This window comes from Staurois parvus, unplaced genomic scaffold, assembly GCF_062004578.1.
Source record: "Staurois parvus isolate SC_StPar_1 unplaced genomic scaffold, SC_StPar_1.0 ptg000154l, whole genome shotgun sequence".
Taxonomy (NCBI): domain Eukaryota; kingdom Metazoa; phylum Chordata; class Amphibia; order Anura; family Ranidae; genus Staurois; species Staurois parvus.
In genome coordinates, this window is record NW_028317950.1 from 4,187,501 (window position 1) to 4,207,889 (window position 20,389).

At 45.5% G+C, this 20,389-nt stretch overlaps 1 protein-coding gene across 1 annotated transcript in view; it reads right to left on the minus strand.

The window, feature by feature from the left end:
• Nucleotides 1–20,389, minus strand: part of PNCK (pregnancy up-regulated nonubiquitous CaM kinase) — a 166,626-nt gene that overhangs the window by 79,577 nt on the left and 66,660 nt on the right. Inside the window, exon 3 of the mRNA XM_089674941.1 lies at nt 14,854–14,985. Within this exon, the coding sequence (XP_089531067.1) occupies nt 14,854–14,985 (132 nt within the window). The remainder of the gene's footprint in view (nt 1–14,853; nt 14,986–20,389) is intronic.

Consider the following 20,389-nt stretch of genomic DNA (forward strand, 5'->3'; position numbering starts at 1 on the left):
TCCCACCATGCATATGCGTGTTTTTGTGCTGCATGCTGGTGCAGTTAGCAAGTTTGCCCCTAGGTGGCCCTGCCCCAGAACAGTGGTTACAGCAGATAGTTTCATAAGGTGCTAGGCCCCTCTTAGTTAGCGCCCTCCTGCAGTGATGACATGGGGAGGTGGGGCAGTGCCCAGCTATACCAGTGCCAGGAGGAGCCCTAGTACACTTGAGGCATGAAAGCCAAACACCCCACACCAGCACAGATGTAACCAGCATGTGGAGACCCCAGACAGGGCTGAATCCTCCTATGTACAATGGAAGGCTAGCTATGTGGTTGGACAGGACCCCCCCCGCCCCTTCCCCCACAACCATCCAACAATGCAGCTAGCAAGGAGACAGCTGCATTGATAGCTGGTGCTTATCCCTGGCTCCAAGCACTTGAGCAAGACAAGAGTCGGCAAGAGGAATGCAGGGGAAGGATAGGAAGCTGACATGCCCCCCCACCTGGGTTCACCCTGCCCTAGGCACCACAGGCTACATAGATCAAGAGCACACCAGGTAGCAAGGGACTGGAACAGATGGCAGGAATGCAGGCTAGGACTACCAGGATAGCAGCCAGAGGTCAGGACAGGCATTGGACACGGATAACCAGAATACGAGCCAAAGGTCAATGCAGGCAGCAGACACAAATAAATAGGCCACTAGCCAAAGATCAGGCCATGCAGCAGACACAAATAAGCAGGACACTAGCCAGAGATCAGGGCAGGCAGCAGACACAAATAACCAGTACACTAGCCAGAGATCAGGACAGGCAGCAGACACAAATAATCAGGACACTAGCCAGAGATCAGGGCAGGCAGCAGACACAAATAACCAAGATGCTAGCCAAAGGTCAGTACAGGCAGTGGACACAAATAATCAAGATACTAGCTAAAGGTCAAGGCAGGCAGTGAAAACAAATAACCATGATACTAGCCAGAGATCAAGGCAGGCAGCGAACACAAACCAGGATACTAGCCAGAGGGCAGAGGAAGCAGCAGACACAAATAACCAGGAAACTAGCCAGACATCAAGGCAGGCAGTGAACACAAATAATTAAGATAATAACTAGAAGTCAGGGCAGGTGGTGGACACAAATAACCAGGATACTAGCCCAAGATCAAGGCAGGTGGCAGATACAAATAACCATGAAGCAGACAAAATTACAAGGATACAAGTTAAAGGCCAGGGCAGGCAGCAGATGCAAACCAGGATACTAGCCAAAGGGCAGAGCAAACAGTAGAAACAAAAAAACAAGATACTAGCCAGGGATCAAGGCAGGCAGCGGACACAAACCAAGATACTAGCCAGAGGGAAGAGCAAGCAGCAGACACAAATAACCAGAATACTAGCCAGGGATCAAGGCAGGCAGCGGACACAAACCAGGATACTAGCCAGAGGGCAGAGCAAGCAGCAGACACAAATAACCAGGATACTAGCCAGGGATCAAAGCAGGCAGCGGACACAAACCAGGATACTAGCCAGAGGGCAGAGGAAGCAGCAGACACAAATAACCAGGATTCTAGCCAGGGATCAAGGCAGGCAGCGGATGCAAACCAGGATACTAGCCAGAGGGCAGAGGAAGCAGCAGACACAAATAACCAGGATATTAGCCAGAGATCAAGGCAGGCAGCGAACACAAATAACCAAGATAATAACTAGAAGTCAGGGCAGGCGGTGGGCACAAATAACCAGGATACTAGCCCAAGATCAGGGCAGGTAGCAGACACAAATAAACAAGATACTATGCAGAGGTTAGGGCAGGCAGGGGACAGGGATAGTCCGCAATATTTGATAGAATGCAGGTTATTACAGCATACCGCTCACCAGAGGCTTGGCAGCTTTCTAGCTAGCAGGCATTGCACTCGCAGCTAGCTGGGGATTGCAGTAAATTTAAAAAAGATGGCAACAAGGGGAGGCCATTATGACTGGCTGAAGGCCAAAGTAGGAAACGAGCTGCTCAGACTGGCTGTGGCACAAACACGGAAATGTGCATAGCCACAGGCTATAGAAGCAGAGGTGGCACTAGATCTTTGAAAGGTAAGCACAACACACACACACTAATTTATTCTGGCCATTGAAATGAATTAACACTCAAACACTAAACGAACCTATCGTTTAGGTGCGTTTCCACACATCAAGTATTTTTTCAGCCAAACGCCCCTGCTCCTGGATACTCGGGTTGTAGGGTTTTTTTCTGCCTCTAAACACCTATGTGTGTATGGACACAGGCTAACATGGAGGAGCATTTAGAACAGTGGTTCTCAACCTTTCTAATGCCGCGACCCCTTAATACAGTTCCTCATGTTGTGGTGACCCCCAACCATAAAATTATTTTCATTGCTACTTCATAACTGTAATTTTGCAGTGGGAGGAGTAGTGCCATGTCATTGGTGTCAGTGGAAGGAGTAGTGCCCCATCACTGATGTCAGTGGGATGAATAGTGCCCCATTGTTGGTATCAGTGGGAGGAATAGTACCCCATCGTTGGTATCAGTGGGATGAATAGTGCCCCATCATTGGTATCAGTGGGATGAATAGTGCCCCATCGTTGGTATCAGTGGGATGCATAGTGCCCCATCGTTGGTATCAGTGGGAGGAATAGTGCCCCATCACTGATGTCAGTGGGAGGAATAGTGCCCCATCACTGGTGTCAGTGGGAGGAATAGTGCCCCATCACTGGTGTCAGTGGGAGGAATAGTGCCCCATCGTTGGTGTCAGTGGGAGGAATAGTGCCCCATCGTTGGTGTCAGTGGGAGGAATAGTGCCCCATCGTTGGTGTCAGTGGGAGGAATAGTGCCCCATCGTTGGTGTCAGTGGGAGGAATAGTGCCCCATCGTTGGTGTCAGTGGGAGGAATAGTGCCCCATCGTTGGTGTCAGTGGGAGGAATAGTGCCCCATCGTTGGTGTCAGTGGGAGGAATAGTGCCCCATCGTTGGTGTCAGTGGGAGGAATAGTGCCCCATCGTTGGTATCAGTGGGAGGAATAGTGCCCCATCGTTGGTGTCAGTGGGAGGAATAGTGCCCCATCGTTGGTGTCAGTGGGAGGAGTAGTGCCCCATCGTTGGTGTCAGTGGGGGGAGTAGTGCCCCATCATTGGTGTCAGTGGGGGGAGTAGTGCCCCATCATTGGTGTCAGTGGGGGGAGTAGTGCCCCATCACTGGTGTCAGTGGGGGGAGTAGTGCCCCATCACTGGTGTCAGTGGGAGGAGTAGTGCTCCATCACTGGTGTCAGTGGGAGGAGTAGTGCCCCATCACTGGTGTCAGTGGGAGGAGTAGTGCCCCATCATTGGTGTCAGTGGGAGGAGTAGTGCCCCATCATTGGTGTCAGTGGGAGGAGTAGTGCCCCATCATTGGTGTCAGTGGGAGGAGTAGTGTCCCATCATTGGTGTCAGTGGGGGGAGTAGTGCCCCATCATTGGTGTCAGTGGGGGGAGTAGTGCCCCATCATTGGTGTCAGTGGGGGGAGTAGTGCTCCATCACTGGTGTCAGTGGGAGGAGTAGTGCTCCATCACTGGTGTCAGTGGGAGGAGTAGTGCTCCATCACTGGTGTCAGTGGGAGGAATAGTGCCACATCATTGGTGTCAGTGGGAGGAATAGTGCCCCATCATTGGTGTCAGTGGGGGGAGTAGTGCCCCATCATTGGTGTCAGTGGGGGGAGTAGTGCCCCATCATTGGTGTCAGTGGGGGGAGTAGTGCCCCATCATTGGTGTCAGTGGGGGGAGTAGTGCCCCATCACTGGTGTCAGTGGGGGGAGTAGTGCCCCATCACTGGTGTCAGTGGGAGTAGTGCCCCATCACTGGTGTCAGTGGGAGGAATAGTGCCACATCATTGGTGTCAGTGGGAGGAATAGTGCCCCATCATTGGTGTCAGTGGGAGGAATAGTGCCCCATCATTGATGTCAGTGTGGTGGAGGGGAGAATAGTGCCCCATCATTGGGGTCGGGGGGGGGGGGAAATAGTGTCCCATCGTTGGTGTCAGTGGGGGGAGGAATAGTGCCCCATCATTGGTGTCAGTGGGAGGAATAGTGCCCCATCATTGATGTCAGTGTGGTGGAGGGGAGAATAGTGCCCCATCATTGGGGTCAGGGGGGGGGGGAAATAGTGCCCCATCGTTGGTGTCAGTGGGGGGAGGAATAGTGCCCCATCGTTGGTGTCAGTGGGGGGAGGAATAGTGCCCCATCGTTGGTGTCAGTGGGGGGAGGAATAGTGCCCCATCGTTGGTGTCAGTGGGGGGAGGAATAGTGCCCCATCGTTGGTGTCAGTGGGGGGGGAAATAATGCCCCATCGTTGGTGTCAGTGGGGGGAGGAATAGTGCCCCATCGTTGGTGTCAGTGGGGGGAGGAATAGTGCCCCATCGTTGGTATTAGTGACACAAATGATGGGGCACTATTCCTCCCACTGACACCAATGATACTTACTTTGCTGACCCCTGCTCCAGCCTGGGCTCGCTCTCTCACTTACCTGTCAGCTGTCTTCCTTCTCTGGCCGCTCTCCTCTTCACTCGCTCCGGCAGCTCCCTCGGTCTTCTTTGATGTACGCGCGCTGCCGCTCGGCTCCTCCTCTCCAAGCTCCACCTCCTCGCCGGTGATTGGCCGCCTGTGTGCCTCTCCTGAGCTACAGTTCCGGTGGCCAATCAGCGGCGAGGAGGCGGAGCTGCTGAGCGATCCCGGAGGTGTGGCCAGGTGACAGCAGCATATCATCCCGCCCACACATCGCCGGAGACTGCAGCGGTGTCTCGGTTCCTAAGACCATCGGAAATATGTGTTTTCCGATGGTCTTAGGCGACCCCTGGGAAATGGTCGTGCGACCCCCAGGTTGAGAACCGCTGATTTAAAGTATCTTGCGAGCCAGAAAACAGAAAAAAAAGGCTCCCTATTGTACACCATAAAATATATATCCTCTATGTAGTCGGATCGCAAACATCTAACACATAACTACCAATGTGAAAAAAATGTGAATAAAATCATATAGTGTTGCGCTCCCAAACCTCCAATTAATATATTTAAATCACTTAATCTCTATCCTTAAAATCATATACAAAAAATGAAAATTGTGTATATATGTAAAAAATACCATCAAAAAATATTAAATTAAATAATTAGAAAACCTCCATGATTAATACTAAAAATAATAACTGTGATTAAACATGAATATTAATATACTTATAGAAATTCAAATAATCAATGTGCATAAATATATAAATAAATGCAACAAGAAAAAGTTCCATGTAGTACAAAGTAGAGACGGTGGTAGAAGTGGCAGCAGAGGAGTTTCTCTCTTGTGGCCCTTATCCACAAACCTCTGAACGAGGGGTGGGACTGTAACGTCACTCGGAGGGAGTCAGTTCGTTTGCCGGACCACGGTCACATACCTCCGACAGTCAGCGGAGGACTCGGTTCACATTGTGAGACGATTTTCTGAATACAACACATGTGAGTGTTATACTTTGAGTCAATAAAGCCGATCTTTATAAAAGATAAAACACCATGTCGAGATCTTTTTCCTATGTGGAGAGTCGCATGGAGATGAGAATATAGAGGAGTTGAATCCTCTGGAGAAGGGATCAATCCCACAGCACATATCGGTAATTACGGATATCTACTATCCCAAAGAAAGAGTTCTAATCAAGTAGGTTCCAAAGGAGGAGAACCAAAAGCACATATAGCCTAATTGCAGGCAAATAAGGAGGTGAGCGTACATCTGCACTAATGGGAGGATTCACAATCAGTCACGGATTTACATGCAATATGGATTGAAGATTAATTTTCAGCACAAAGTCACTTTTATTATATGGGACACTATCTTCACTGTTGCATTTATTTATATATTTATGCACATTGATTATTTGAATTTCTATAAGTATATTAATATTCATGTTTAATCACAGTTATTATTTTTAGTATTAATCATGGAGGTTTTCTAATTATTTAATTTAATATTTTTTGATGGTATTTTTTACATATATACACAATTTTCATTTTTTGTATATGATTTTAAGGATAGAGATTAAGTGATTTAAATATATTAATTGGAGGTTTGGGAGCGCAACACTATATGATTTTATTGACATGCTGTGAGTGTAAAGTATCATGATCCCACCCCTGAGGAGGTATCACCACAACAGCTTGTATTCATTTACAATAATGCAGAGAACAAGGGGAGCATCACTGCGGATCACCCACCATCAGGAGAAGATCTAAAGGTCGGGAGACCCTATAGTCAGAGACCAGCTGGGAAGGTAAGTATTATGGTCCCTGGTTCGAGCAGAACAATATCTACATGAAGATTGCATGTTCTCCCTGTGCTTGCCTGGGTTTCCTCTGGGTACTTCATGTTCCTCCCACACTCAGGGACATGCTGGTAGGTTAATTGGCTCCTGTCTGTATGTATATGAGATAGGGATATTAGATTGCAAGCTCCTTGGGGGCAGGAACATGATGTGAATGTACAATATGTAAAAGCACTGCATAAATAAATATTAGCAACATACCAAGATAATTCTGGGGAAGGGGGGAGCACTGAGGGGGAAGCCCAGAGTTGGGGTTCACCGTAATACAGTTACTGAAACATTTATGGCTCGTTCACACTAGTGGCTGAGGGATGGTAAAATGTCACAGTTGGACTGTGTTTTTACTGCCCCCCCCCCCCCCCCGTTGGCTGCAGAGGCAGTAGTCAGGGTCAATTATATCCCACGTTGATTCTGGCAGGTGTAGTGCCTGCTGAGTGTGATCCATTCAACTGAATGGAGCCACTGTTAGAGCGATCTGCAATTGCTTGCAATTCACATAGCTGTGGCGTGCTAGTGCAGGGTTCAAGGGATTAGGGCAGGTGGTGAGGAGGCAGTACAACACCTCCTCACTGACTGTCAAATGCTCTCTAAAGAGTGATCAGAGCACAGATTGCTTTTTAGAGACCATAGTAAGTGTGAACAAGCCCTTATGGCAGCTTCTTTCTGTTCGGCTATAAGTTCATGATTGGTTCAGGGACTATTTATTTTTTTATTTTATTTATTACAGGTACTTATACAGCACCATCAATTTACGCAGCACTTTACATATATATTGTACATTCACATCAGTCCCTAACCCTCAAGGGGTGTACAATCTAAGGTACCTAACTCATATTCATACATATACATACTAGGGCCAATTTAGACAGGAGCCAATTAACCTACCAGCATGTCTTTGGAGCGTGGGAGAAAGCCAGAGTATCCGGAGGTAACTCACACAGGCAAAGGGCAAACATACAAACTCCAGGCAGATGGTGCCATGGTTGGGATTTGACTCAATGACCCTAGTACTGCCAACTAGATGTGCTAACCATTTAGCCACTGTGAACGTTCTAGAACAGTGGTGCCTGAAACCTTGTCTAATATATGTCAGTTACAGGGGCAGACTGACCATTTGGAAACTCGGGCACTGCCCGAGGGCCCGAGGTCAGTAGGGGGACCCATGAGATGCCCCTGGTACCTTTTTCATAGGCTTTTTTGAGTTTGGGCAAGGATACAGGGGCCCCATGATCCCCTATTGCCTGGGGGCCCCATGAGTTGTCAGTCCGCCCCTGTTCAGTCATATTTATTTCAACCATTTTCCCATACAAATACACATTTGCCCTTCAAATATATTAAAATTTCAACAGGGGGAGAAGACCCTGATCTAATATACGGACCTGTGGAGCACGTCATGGTAGTTCATTGTTTCTTCTTGTCAGAATATCTGCTTGACCCTACATCCCGTACGGCAAGCAGATATCTGACAGGTCTGCAGGAGTCCTGCATGGCATCGGCAATCTACTGATCACTGGTGCAATGCTTTCCAAGATCCTGGAGACAAAAATAATAAACGCACATTTGTTTACCTGCAAAAAACTGCATTTATTATTTTTGTCTAAAAGGTGAACTTGTCCTTTAAGATTGCCTTTAAAGAGGCAATGGGGGAGATTTACTAAAACTGGTGCAGCTGTGCATGGTAACCAATCAGCTTCTAATTTCAGATTGTTCAATGAAGCTTTGATAATAAAATCTAGAAGCTGATGGCCTATCATGCACAGCTGAGCCAGATTCTGTGTGCTCCAGTTTAGTAAATCACCCAGAAAATGTCTACTATTTGTATATTTTATATGCGTTTTTATGCACACATTTTATACCCTGAAGTTCCCTTGCTTGTCTTGCATGTTTTATACTATGGTGACTTTTACAATGATACCCACATGGAAGAAAAATGTATTTGAAATATATTTTAAAAATATTCTTCCCAAATATATTGACATATATTTGAAATGCTACAATTTTGGCCATATTCTATATAAATGCGTTTTTATTACAAAATATATGAAAAATATTTTTAAAAATACATTTCAAATATACTGTATGTTCAAATGCGTTGTTATTACAAAATATATGAAAAATATTTTTAAAAATACATTTCAAATATACTGTATGTTCAAATGCGTTGTTATTACAAAATATATGAAAAATATTTTTAAAAATACATTTCAAATATACTGTATGGTTTTTAAAAATACAAATCTACATTTTTGGAATGCATTTCCAAATATATGCTGCATGTTGAAATGTGTTTTTTATATATTACAAAATTTGTTAAAAAAACAAATTACATTTTTGGAATGCATTTACAAATATATGTAAAAATATATGTTAAAATTACTTTTTTTATGTTAAAAAAATATATATATTTTTAAGAATATTTTTCATATATTTTGTAATATATAAAAAACACATTTCAACATGCAGCATATATTTGGAAATGCATTCCAAAAATGTAGATTTGTATTTTTAAAGACATACAGTATATTTGAAATGTATTTTTAAAAATATTTTTCATATATTTTGTAGTAACAACGCATTTGAACATGCAGTATGTGTGTGTGTATATATATATATATATATATATATATATATATATATACACACATACATATACACACATACATATACACACACATATATATATTTATTATTATACAGGATTTATATAGCGCCAACAGTTTGCTCAGCGCTTTACAATATAATGGGAGACAATACAGCAACAATACAGTTCAATACAAGAGGGAAAGGAGGGCCCTGCTCCTTGGAGCTTACAATTTATTGAAATATATTGAATATGGTCAAAATTGTAGGATTTTTGAAATATATGTCAATATATTTGGGAAGAATAGTTTAAAAATATATTTCAAATATATTTTTTTTCCATATGGGTATCCAAATGGAAAGGGTAGAAAAGTCACAATTTTGTCCTTTGGGAGTCCATAACATTCTATGCATGCCTAGGTGAAGGGAGATTAAGCTATTGTGAAGGCAAACAGATTTGCTATGTACATACCATTCTGAGGGTACAAAACAAATACCCAGAAATATTTTCTTTGCATATGTGAATGTTTGTATGTTTTTTTTCCTGCTTCTAAATCAGCGGTTCTCAACCTGGGGGTCGCGACCCCTTTGGGGGTCGAACGACCATTTCCCAGGGGTCGCCTAAGACCATCGGAAAACACATATTTCCGATGGTCTTAGGAACCGAGACACCGCTGCAGTCTCCGGCGATGTGTGGGCGGGATGATATGCTGCTGTCACCTGGCCACACCTCCGGGATTGCTCAGCAGCTCCGCCTCCTCGCCGCTGATTGGCCACCGGAACTGTAGCTCAGGAGAGGCACACAGGCGGCCAATCACCGGCGAGGAGGTGGAGCTTGGAGAGGAGGAGCCGAGCGGCAGCGCGCGTACATCAAAGAAGACCGAGGGAGCTGCCGGAGCGAGTGAAGAGGAGAGCGGCCAGAGAAGGAAGACAGCTGACAGGTAAGTGAGAGAGCGAGCCCAGGCTGGAGCAGGGGTCAGCAAAGTAAGTATCATTGGTGTCAGTGGGAAGAATAGTGCCCCATCATTTGTGTCACTAATACCAACGATGGGGCACTATTCCTCCCCCCACTGACACCAACGATGGGGCACTATTCCTCCCCCCACTGACACCAACGATGGGGCACTATTTCCCCCCCCCACTGACACCAACGATGGGGCACTATTCCTCCCCCCACTGACACCAACGATGGGGCACTATTCCTCCCCCCACTGACACCAACGATGGGGCACTATTCCTCCCCCCACTGACACCAACGATGGGGCACTATTCCTCCCCCCACTGACACCAACGATGGGGCACTATTTCCCCCCCCCCCCTGACCCCAATGATGGGGCACTATTCTCCCCTCCACCACACTGACATCAATGATGGGGCACTATTCCTCCCACTGACACCAATGATGGGGCACTATTCCTCCCCCCACTGACACCAACGATGGGACACTATTTCCCCCCCCCCCCGACCCCAATGATGGGGCACTATTCTCCCCTCCACCACACTGACATCAATGATGGGGCACTATTCCTCCCACTGACAACAATGATGGGGCACTATTCCTCCCACTGACACCAATGATGTGGCACTATTCCTCCCACTGACACCAGTGATGGGGCACTACTCCCACTGACACCAGTGATGGGGCACTACTCCCCCCACTGACACCAGTGATGGGGCACTACTCCCCCCACTGACACCAATGATGGGGCACTACTCCCTCCACTGACACCAATGATGGGGCACTACTCCCCCCACTGACACCAATGATGGGGCACTACTCCCCCCACTGACACCAATGATGGGGCACTACTCCCCCCACTGACACCAATGATGGGGCACTATTCCTCCCACTGACACCAATGATGTGGCACTATTCCTCCCACTGACACCAGTGATGGAGCACTACTCCTCCCACTGACACCAGTGATGGAGCACTACTCCTCCCACTGACACCAGTGATGGAGCACTACTCCCCCCACTGACACCAATGATGGGGCACTACTCCCCCCACTGACACCAATGATGGGGCACTACTCCCCCCACTGACACCAATGATGGGACACTACTCCTCCCACTGACACCAATGATGGGGCACTACTCCTCCCACTGACACCAATGATGGGGCACTACTCCTCCCACTGACACCAATGATGGGGCACTACTCCTCCCACTGACACCAGTGATGGGGCACTACTCCTCCCACTGACACCAGTGATGGAGCACTACTCCTCCCACTGACACCAGTGATGGAGCACTACTCCTCCCACTGACACCAGTGATGGGGCACTACTCCCCCCACTGACACCAGTGATGGGGCACTACTCCCCCCACTGACACCAATGATGGGGCACTACTCCCCCCACTGACACCAATGATGGGGCACTACTCCCCCCACTGACACCAATGATGGGGCACTACTCCTCCCACTGACACCAACGATGGGGCACTATTCCTCCCACTGATACCAACGATGGGGCACTATTCCTCCCACTGATACCAACGATGGGGCACTATTCCTCCCACTGACACCAACGATGGGGCACTATTCCTCCCACTGACACCAACGATGGGGCACTATTCCTCCCACTGACACCAACGATGGGGCACTATTCCTCCCACTGACACCAACGATGGGGCACTATTCCTCCCACTGACACCAACGATGGGGCACTATTCCTCCCACTGACACCAACGATGGGGCACTATTCCTCCCACTGACACCAACGATGGGGCACTATTCCTCCCACTGACACCAACGATGGGGCACTATTCCTCCCACTGACACCAACGATGGGGCACTATTCCTCCCACTGACACCAGTGATGGGGCACTATTCCTCCCACTGACACCAGTGATGGGGCACTATTCCTCCCACTGACACCAGTGATGGGGCACTATTCCTCCCACTGACATCAGTGATGGGGCACTATTCCTCCCACTGATACCAACGATGGGGCACTATGCATCCCACTGATACCAATGATGGGGCACTATTCATCCCACTGATACCAATGATGGGGCACTATTCATCCCACTGATACCAACGATGGGGTACTATTCCTCCCACTGATACCAACAATGGGGCACTATTCATCCCACTGACATCAGTGATGGGGCACTACTCCTTCCACTGACACCAATGACATGGCACTACTCCTCCCACTGCAAAATTACAGTTATGAAGTAGCAATGAAAATAATTTTATGGTTGGGGGTCACCACAACATGAGGAACTGTATTAAGGGGTCGCGGCATTAGAAAGGTTGAGAACCACTGCTTTAAATACTCACAGCATGTCCTCAGTCTTCTGGGTTGAATGATGCTGGGTGTCATTCAGTCTAGAAGATTGAGGATATCTAGCGGTGATATCAATTTAGACAGAAGCCAATTAACCTACAAGCATGTCTTGGAGGTTGGGAAAAAAGCAGAGTACCCAGAGGAAACCCATGCAAACTCCATAAAGCTAGTGTCCTGTCCGAACTGGGAACCCTAATACTTACCTCTCTGACTTACAGGGTTCTCTGCCTCTGCCTCTTCAGATCTTCTCCCGATGGTGGGTGTTCCACAGTGGTGCTCACCTGCACCATTACATAGGAAAGAAGGGTGTTTTGGTAATGGCTCCTCGGGGGCAGGCCCAGTCAACTTGGAAGACTGAGGACATCTAGTGGAAGAAGTAATTACTGCAGAGAACAGCACTGGAAAGGAATTATTATTATTATTATTATACAGTATTTATAAAGCGCCAATAGTTCGCTCAGCGGTGTACATTACAAAGGGGGACAGAACATGTGACAGAACAATACCAATACAATGCAAAACATGAGGAGATTGAGGGCCCTGCTCTTTCGAGCTTACAATCTAGGAGTGCATTGTAATCAGAGCTGCTATTCTTTTTAAACATCTTCTGTGGCCCTATTTTGTTAAGTTGTATAACAGACACAATAGCTTCACAAAATCAAATCAGTCGGTCACTATAGTTACATTGCACCTATGTGAATATTTGGTATTATGCCCCAATGTTCGTATTAGCTTGTCTTCCTATTAGTATCTATAGCAACTCTACCAGCTATGTACAGAGAAGTGCTGAAAAAGGGTGAAAAGTTCAAATGAGAATGTAAGGGAAAAAAATAAGTCAATTATCCTTTGCCGCAGCACAATTGCGCTACCCAAGTGTATACGGATTAGCAGACGATCATTTTTGTTACCTAGGAGACTCTTAAATCAATCATACAAGCTCCAAAAAATATGACGAGGGATAGAAGAGCTTCAAAGCCTTGCCAGAGAAAGTTTTGTTTCAGTTCAGAATGGAAAACTGCAATCTAGAAACATTTAGTCATCGTTTCTGCTATGCAGAATGTTACATAATGACATTGATACATACAGTAGATCATAAAAGACGCATCCATCAAGTTAACAAAAATAAAAAGGAAACAAAATAAACCTGCGGATAATCCACAGCACTGGTTCTCTACCCCATTGAGACTTGTAAACTCTTCCAAAACCTTTCATGCCCCAACCATAACTAAAAAGTTTATATTCACACAATAAAAGTATAAAAATTGCAAAATTTGGATGGGGCTGGATGTCATTGTGGTGGTGGTGAGGGGTTGTGGGTGTGGAGGGAGTTAGGGGCTCTTCAGAAGACTTGGGAGCCTGGAGGGCACTGAGGGTGCTAGGAGGCACCATGGAAGATTGAGAGGTTCTGTGAGACATTGCTGTAAGTTGAGACCACTACGAAAGGCTGGAAGCTCTGCATTTGGCTGGGGGCACTGTTGAGTGTTGGGATAGCAATGTGGGGGTGAAGGGATCTCCAGGGGGACGAGGGGTTCTAAGGGCATTTGAGTTACTTTGCAGGCAATTATAGGAGGTTGTGGCCACTATGAGAGTTCAGAGGCATTGTTGTAGGTTAGGGGATCGGCAGTTGGCTGGAAGCCAAGGAGGAGAGGGCAGGGCCCAGCAGCCAGCCACATCCCAGTGGTCGAGAACCACTGTTCCAGAGTATAACAGATGCAAACTAATTTATAACTTAGTGAATTGATTACAGAGTCTGAAGCGGGTTAGGGGACTCTACTGAAGACTTAGTTGCCTTGTAGGGGATGACATTTCTGGAGGGGGCTGGGGCCTCTACTAGAGGCTGGGAGACACTGTGGGGGATATTGACTCTCAGGGGGGCTGGGGGCACTGTGGGGGTTACAGTGCACTGCAGGCAATTATAAGAGGTTAGGGGCTCTATGGATGCTGGGAGGCACTGTCGTAGGTCAGGGGATTTGCAGCTGGCTACAGGCCCAATAAGAGAGAGGCCATGACCCAGCAGGTAGCATGTAATGCAATCGAGAACCTTTGATCTAGAGGAAGGCATATAAACCCATATAAAACATGGTCCGATTTGCTCTTATAGTGGCCACACATGTATTGATTTTCTATACCAGCATATACATTACTAGCAAAAAATCAGAAATGACGTGATCTAGTGATTCACAATATGGTGGCCATACAAGCTTCTATAAGAGGCAGAGCTTTGCTTCTCTATGTCAGAGCTTCCAGCAAGGAGAACAGTGAGCAAAACAATAGTGATGACATCAGATCTCACTTCAAATCTCATGAGACTGGGTGTCAAATGCAGCAGTCCCTTAGATCTGACGCTACAGATATACAGCAATGAGACTCTAGGGGCGCCCAAATACCTATTTTTTAGGAAACATTCTGCACAAAAGAGAATTTTTTTAAGGTACTGGTTAGGCACAAGTAACATTTCTAAATGTTCCTGTACCATAGCAAATCTACGTATTTTTAGAGTTCCGTCCATCTTTATATAAGATCATCAATATGGGGTTGATGCATGAACTCTGCAGCTGTTTTCCTTGTTTGACAGTTGACAAAAAATTGGGTAACAAGAACTAATTATACTGAGATCAAGAGATGTCCCTGCTAATGGAAATCTTATTATGGTCCATTATGGCCAACTTACTTTTTAAGGACTGCAATTTCATTTTCCACCACTGCCTCCTTTCCACGTAGAGCCTTCTTCTGGATACATTTTAGGGCTACCAGTCTCTCTGAATCTTTTTCCTGTGCAAGGACCACCTCAGAAAAAGCTCCCCTAAAATCAAGAAGTACAAAATTAGTATCAAAATTTACCAAAACAAAAATATATATACTGGACACCTACAATCATGGCATTTGTGTAGCAGGGATGCTGGTCGTCACCATGGGGAGGGGGTTTGCCAGGGCTAAGAACATGGTCTTGAGACTCCTTTTGAAGTTGTTGGATTTGTGCAAAAAAGCTGCCAAGTACAGCTCCTAAAGCCAGTTAGTCCCACTACCAGACCAGTCTACCATCCTTATTAATGAGTGGGCTGGCATCTAGGAAGAAGACTGGAGAGTTATGCCTGAGTGTCAGCCCTCCCCTTATTATTATGAGGCAGTGGACTGGAGATGAAAGACTTACACTTGGTTTGGCACCAGGAGCCAAACCTATTGTATTTCAGAAGTGCTCCAGGTCCACCAGTGTACCCAAGGTACTGATGTAATGCTTTGTCCTATCTGCTGACAAAGGCTAGGTGTGAGGTTGGACAGGACATCCCTCCTCCTTCTATGATGATCGCCCAACCACGCAGCTAGTAAGGAGATGGCTGCTATGACAAACAACACTTTTCTCCATCTCTGAGAATTTGCCTAAGACAAGTGTCTCACAAGGAGTGCAGGTGGAAGGAGGCTTGTCAGATAAAATGCTCCAGGCATGCAGGCAAGCTCTTGGAGAAGGAGAAAAGTGCCATGTATTAAAGCAGCCATCTCATTGCTAGTTGCGTTGTTGGACAGCTGAGGAGGGGTGCCCCTGCTAATCACATAGTAAATGCTTACCTTTCCCATTGCCCATTCTGCTGATCTCCACTGTCCTGAAGAGAAACCTCCACTTGAAGAATCTTCTGAAAATGGCAATTATGGTATTTTCAGATTCCTGATCACCTACCATACACAATGGACAGCCCTTACATACTGATAAGACATAGGGCCAACAAAAGGAACCACAGAGAGCAATGACAGACCAGGAGTCAGACACTCTCAGAAGTGTTGGATTCCAACAGTCTTAAAGCAGTGGCTTCTCTTCAACACAGTGGAGATTAGAGCCTGTGGGCATTCCTTCTACCTAAGTATTGCTAGAGTAGAAACATGCCTTGATGTTTGAAATAAGATCAAGGAAGGCATCACGCGTTCCCTTTTCATTCTGGTTCTACATCGTGATGTATAGAATTACATTTAAAAGGGTTCAGGAAGAGATGGGTTTGCCTTTTTCTAGACATTTTTGATCTGTATCTCCAAAGGTTGCACAGAATTGATAAAAAAAACTCCAGAGTATACCTTTACTGTTAGTACATTATCACAAATTGATAAGGTCCCTTAAGTTGATCTCTTAGACATACATTTAAAAGGTAATTGAAAAGAGCAGACTAGGTTTTCTCAACCAGGATTTCGTGAGGTTTTTCCAGAGGTTCCTAGGGGTTCCTTGTACAGATTGATCTCCCACCTACAATAACTACCAACGTATGGGGGCTAATTCCCATTGACATCCATTGTAAAAGGTAACTTCTATGCTGGTCAAGAATGTAAATAGGGTTTTCTCCAATGACCACTAGTATGAGGGGCATTTTCCATTGACCACCAATGACTAGGGACTCTTTTCCCTTGACAGCTAGTGTAAGGAATGCTATAGTTTTCACAGTTTGTGTTTCTTTTCTGGCCACTCTTATTTATTGTATTTGATGATTATTGCTGTATAGCGCAGAGGAGTGTTGTAAAATACCCTATTCTGAATGTCAAATGCTCCTGTTGTGCCATTTTCTTTATTCTAAGTAGCGCCCTCCTAGTTTAGCTAGGGGAAGCTAAAGTCCTAATTGTCAGTGAGGAAGGCTGAGTAGCAGCCTGGGTGTAATAGCCAGAAGGTCAAATTGTGGTCAGGAGCGTAGAGGCTCTGCAGGCCAGCCCCTCTGGAATTTCCCCCTGCTCTAGGGCTTTGGAGGAAGGCCATAGAGGCAGTGGGTGGATATGAGTTTGTAAAGGGGCAAGGACACCCTTAAAAATGTTGGAAACTGTTTAGCTACAGGAGAGTTCAGGTGGAAGATAGTGAGGAAGCTGTGAGGCTGAAGGCAGGAGGCTGTGAGGAAGCCCAGTGAGATGGGGCCTACCTGCAGACCTGGAGCTGGAAAGGAAGAAGCTCAGAGGCTCACTGGTCCCCAGAGCAAGAACCACCTGTATGGCAGGGAATGAATGGCCCAGCTGGAAAGGCCTGAAAACAGCCACCAACCCATCAGCAGTACAGGAGAGAATCTGAATGAGTGCCCCTGCAACCCTGGGCAGATAGGGGAAGGAGCACTCTGGTGGGAAACCAGATTTACTACCTACCAGTGGCTGTTCATCTCTTAAAGTGACAGGAACCAGATCCCCTGTTCAGGGATACCTCCAGATTGCTGGGTGAAGAGAAGTTCATCTAGGGTCTGGGTTCGTACATTGGGAGGAGACTGACTAGCTCTCCATCAGAGACTGTGCTGCAGAAAAGGCCTGTAAATACATCTAGGAAGCTGTTCTCAGTTTATTGGCTTCCTTGGGCATCCTGCACACCCCTAACCCTGTCCCATTTCAAATCCCGTAAATAAAACAACAAAACCAAAGATTGATCTCTGACTCTGGATGCAAGCCTGTGTGAATATGCGTGATGCCTGGCTTTGCAGGACTATAGAGGGACCCAAATCTTCTAGCGATTCCTAAGGGGGTAGTGCTACACGTCTATTTAAAATATTCTACAACTTACTGATCATGTTAATGTGCCAAGACCAGCAGATATAACAATTTTTTGGAAAGGGTTCCCTGAGACCTCTGGACTAGATATTCAACACAAACATGGGTCCCGGACAATTGGAGCACTAGCATCCTGTCAGTTGAAAAGGTACCTGCATCTGGTCAAGCTTCTAAAGAAAGCAGATTAACAATAATAGATTTACAGAGCAGAAATTGGACTTGAACAATTTTCTGAACAAAAGGTCATTTCATTGATCAGTCAGGAGAGATTTTAAAGCTTTGCCTAAGATTAATGCTGTCAGTATAGATGAAGCATTAATATTATCATTATTTCACTAATGGAATATGGCACATTTGTCATCTGAGACCATGTGGAGGGTGAGGGTTTTCCCAAAAAGCTTTCATTATATGTAATACTTGAAAGGACAGTCAAAAATGGCAGGCCTAATAGAGGAAATGAGGGTCTGAGAGTGTGGACATACTACATTTCTGGCTGGACATATGCTAAAAAAAAAAAAAAAAGACAATACAAACCTGGGAGCATGTTACATGAGGCTAGTAGAGCTCAGTGCTATTACCCTTATCAATGCTCCCACTGCAGACTGCTGAGGTCTGAGGGACACACATCATATACCAAAGCATGCAGCCCTTGGGTCACAGGATTGACACCAGGACTCTAAACTTTAAATTTTGGGTCTAGAGCAGGGTTTCTGCCATGGAAACCCTGAGGTTCCTCCAGAGGTTTCTCGGGGTTGCTTGAGCAAATGAGCAATTTCTGCTTCTCAGATAAGCTCCCACTGACACCACTGATCTTTTTAGCTATCTGTAAGTAGGTAATTTTTCCTAATGACCGCAAGAGTAAGGAGCATTCTTCTCACTGACCATCACACTGATGTATCATGAGTTGTAGATACTGTCATTTTTAGCAGGGGTTCCCTGACACCAAAAAGGTATTTTAAAGGTTCCTCTGTGTTGAAAAGTTTGAGAGACTACTCTAGAGTGACTGACATCCATCAGTAGTCCATAACCCCACTATACATCAAGGATTCTACCCTAGGATGTCAGGCCCCCCAAACCACTGGAGGTCCCTAACTGCTCCTAGGGGTTAAAGAAAAGTTACATATTGTATCTTATTACTACGAATAACTTATTATTACGAATGTCCATATAAAAGAACATCTGGGTAGCAGTGACCATAACATGATTTCATTTATTGTTAGCTGTAAACAGCAAGCACATATGGGAAAAATAAAAACGCTCAATTTCAAGAGAGTTAATTTTCCAAAGCTGAGAGCTGATCTCCAAGACTTAGACTGGAAGGGAATATTGGCATTGATGAACACAACACAGAAATGGGAGTTCTTCAAAAAGACTGTATGTGAACACACTGCAAAATATATTCCCATGGGCAACAAGTTTAAAAGGCTAAAAATCAAACCTATGTGGCTTACGGCCAAAGTTAAAAAGGCTATAGATAATAAGAAAAGAGCTTTTATTCAATATAAAAATAAAGGAACACTATCATCATTTAAACATTACAAAGAATATAACAGAATATGCAAAAAGGAAATAAAGACCGCAAAAATTGAAAACGAACAGATTGTAAAATATAGCAGGACCAACCCCAAAAAATTCTTCAAATATATTAATAGTAAAAAGGTCCGGTCTGAGCATGTAGGCCCTTTACAAAATAATCTAGATGGGTGACTTGGGACAAAGAGAAGGCAAATTTATTACATAACTTTTTCAGCTCTGTGTATACAAAGGAGCATGGGGGAGCTCTTGTCCATAATGGGCATGGTATTTAATATTTTAAGCAAGACAGCATGGATTCATGAAAGACAGACGTTGTCAAACAAATCTGATTTCTTTTTATGAGGGGGTGAGCAAAACCTTGGACAGAGGGGTGGCGGTGGACGAGGTATGCTTGGATTTTGCGAAAGCGCTTGACATAGTTCCCCACACGGCTAAAAGTAAAGTAAAGTCTATGGGCTTGGAAAAATCTGTATGTAAATGGATAGAAAACTGGCTAAAAGATGGTAATCAGAGAGTAGTGGTTAATGATTCATACTCTGAATGGTCTAGGGTCGTCAGTGGTGTACCCCAGGGTTCAGTGTTAGGACCCTTACTTTTTAATATATTTATAAACACTATAGGGTCTGAGACTAAAAATCCCATTTCAGTCTTTGCAGATGACACCAAGCTGTGCAGTGGAATAACGTCCTTACAGGATGTCTTCAACTTACAAGCCGATCTCAATTCACTGTTTAATTGGGAAACTATGTGGCATATGAGGTTTAATGTTGATAAATGTAAGGTTCTGCACTTGGGGGCTAAGAATATGCATGCATCATACATACTAGGGGGGGTACATCTGGGGGAATCAATGGTGGAGAAGGATCTGGGGGTTCTGGTAGATCACAAGCTTAATAATGGCATGCAATGCCAAGCTGCGGCTTCTAAAGCGAGCAAAATCCTCTCTTGTATTAAAAGAGGTCTAGACTCCAGAGAGAGAGATATCATATTACCCCAATACAAATCATTAGTAAGACCTCATCTGGAAAATGTAGTTCAGTTTTGGGCACCAATTCACAAAAAGAACATTGGGGAACTGGAGAAAGTACAGAGAAGGGCAACTAAACTGATAAGAGGCATGGAGGAGATCAGCTATGAGGAAAGATTAGAGGAACTGAATGTATTCTCTCTTGAGA